Source organism: Aptenodytes forsteri, unplaced genomic scaffold (genome assembly GCF_000699145.1).
Source record: "Aptenodytes forsteri isolate BGI_AS27 unplaced genomic scaffold, ASM69914v1 Scaffold147, whole genome shotgun sequence".
NCBI classification, from domain to species: Eukaryota; Metazoa; Chordata; class Aves; order Sphenisciformes; family Spheniscidae; genus Aptenodytes; species Aptenodytes forsteri.
Window position 1 is genome coordinate 1,095,922 of NW_008795320.1, and position 1,988 is coordinate 1,097,909.

Consider the following 1,988-nt stretch of genomic DNA (forward strand, 5'->3'; position numbering starts at 1 on the left):
GCCGGGCCCCCCCCCCCTGCCAGCACCCCCCTCTCGCGGCAGGGCGAGAGCCTGGGCCAGGGCTCCTTCACCCAGATCTACAAGGGCGTCAAGCGGGACCAGGAGGAGGACGGGTACTACCAGACCGAGGTGGTGCTCAAGGTCATGGACGGCAGCCACCGCAACTGCTCCGAGGTGAGGTGGCGGCAGCCCCCCAACCTGGCACCAGGGGGTCCCCACGGCCCCCCCTGAGCCAGCCTCTCCCCGCTCCCAGTCCTTCCTGGAGGCAGCCAGCATCATGAGCCAGCTCTCCCACAAGCACCTGGTCCTGCTGCACGGCGTCAGCCTCGGGAAGGACAGTGAGTGCCCGTCCCCCTCACCGGGCACCACCATGCTGCCGGGAGGGCACGCGCCGGACCTGCCTGTGCCGTCCCCCCTGCAGGTATCATGGTGCAGGAGTATGTCAGGTACGGGCCCCTGGACCTCTACCTGAAGAAGAACCACGGCGAGGGCAAGGTGACGACCAGCTGGAAGCTGCAGGTGGCCAAGCAGCTGGCGTACGCCCTCAACTACCTGGTGAGCCGGCTGCCGGCATGGCACCGAGCGTGTGGTCCACGTGTCCTGCAGCTCCTGTGCGTCAGCATCCCACAGCTCTCCCATGTCCTGTGGTCCACGTGTCCTGCAGCTCCTGCACACGTGTCCTGCAGCTCCTGTGTGTCAGCATCCCACAGCTCTCCCATGTCCTCATCCCATGGCTCCCATGTATCCATGTCCTGCAACTCCAATGCATCCATGTCCTGTGGCTCCTGTGCATCTGCATCCTTCAGCACCTGCGCATCCATGTCCCATGAGTCCCATGTATCCATGTCCCACGGCTGCCACGCATCCGTGTCCCACGACTCCCGTGCATCTGCATCCCCATGGCTCCCACTCATCCCTGTCTGTTCACCCCGGCTGGCACTGGCTCAGCCCCATGCATGGGGCTGCCCCATGGGCTGGGGCTGTGCTGAGGGTCCTGGTCCCTCTGCCCTCCCCAGGAGGACAAGAAAATCACCCACGGCAACGTCTCCGCTAAGAAGGTGCTGCTGACCCGGGAGGGGGACGCTGCCAGTGGCAGCCCTCCCTTCATCAAGCTCAACGACCCCGGAGTCAGCGTCACCGTCCTGGCCAAAGAGAGTAAGTGCTTGGGCTCACCCAGGGTGTCGGGGGGGGGTGTGGCAGGGCCCCCCCCGGCGGGTGCTGAGCGGGGCCATCCCCCTCTTCCCAGTGCTGGTGGAGCGCATCCCCTGGGTGGCCCCTGAGTGCCTCAGCAACCCCAAGAGCCTGGCGCTGCCGGCTGACAAGTGGAGCTTCGGGGCGACCCTCTGGGAGATCTTCAGTGGTGGCAACATGCCCCTGAGCCTGCTGGAGCCCCAGAAGGTGAGGCTGCCCCGTCCCACCGTGCCCCGACCCTCCTGCCCCATCCCACTGCATCCCAACCCTCCTGCCCCATCCCTCCTGCCCCGTCCCACTGCATCCCCCACTGCATCTCCTGCCCCATCCCTCCTGCCTCCTGCCTGCATCCCAACCCTCCTGCCCCGTCCCTCCTGCCCCATCCCGCTGCATCCTGACCCTCCTGCCCCATCCCGCTGCACCTGGGTTCTGCTCACTCACCCGCTGCCCAGAGAAGACCACGTGCCATCCGTCCCACCCCGGGATTTCTCTGCTAGCCAGAGGCTCTGGTGACACAGGTCACGCTGGAAAAGGGGCATCGCTGGGGGAAGATGGGCACCCATGGCAGCCAGAGCCAGGGTCTTGCAGGGCCCCAGAGCCCCCCCCCCCAGCCTTGGTGTGCTGCAGAGGTGGCTGCCAGGTCCAGCGCTGCAGGGATGGGCAGTAACCAACCCCCCCAGCCTAATGTCCCGCAGCCTTTGGGTGATGCTCAGGGCGAGGGGTTTGCACAGCCTGGTCAGGAGCGTGGGGGCTGTTTGGGGGCTGCTTGGGGGGGAGTGGGGCCGGGCACCCTGCAG

At 66.9% G+C, this 1,988-nt stretch overlaps 1 protein-coding gene across 1 annotated transcript in view; it reads left to right on the forward strand.

Annotated features, from left to right (window-relative positions):
- The window catches only part of JAK3 (Janus kinase 3), a 10,499-nt gene that overhangs the window by 6,362 nt on the left and 2,149 nt on the right, over positions 1–1,988 (forward strand). Inside the window, 5 exon segments of the mRNA XM_009279871.1 lie at positions 43–174; positions 254–338; positions 422–555; positions 1,017–1,155; positions 1,247–1,398. Of these exon segments, the coding sequence (XP_009278146.1) occupies positions 43–174; positions 254–338; positions 422–555; positions 1,017–1,155; positions 1,247–1,398 (642 nt within the window).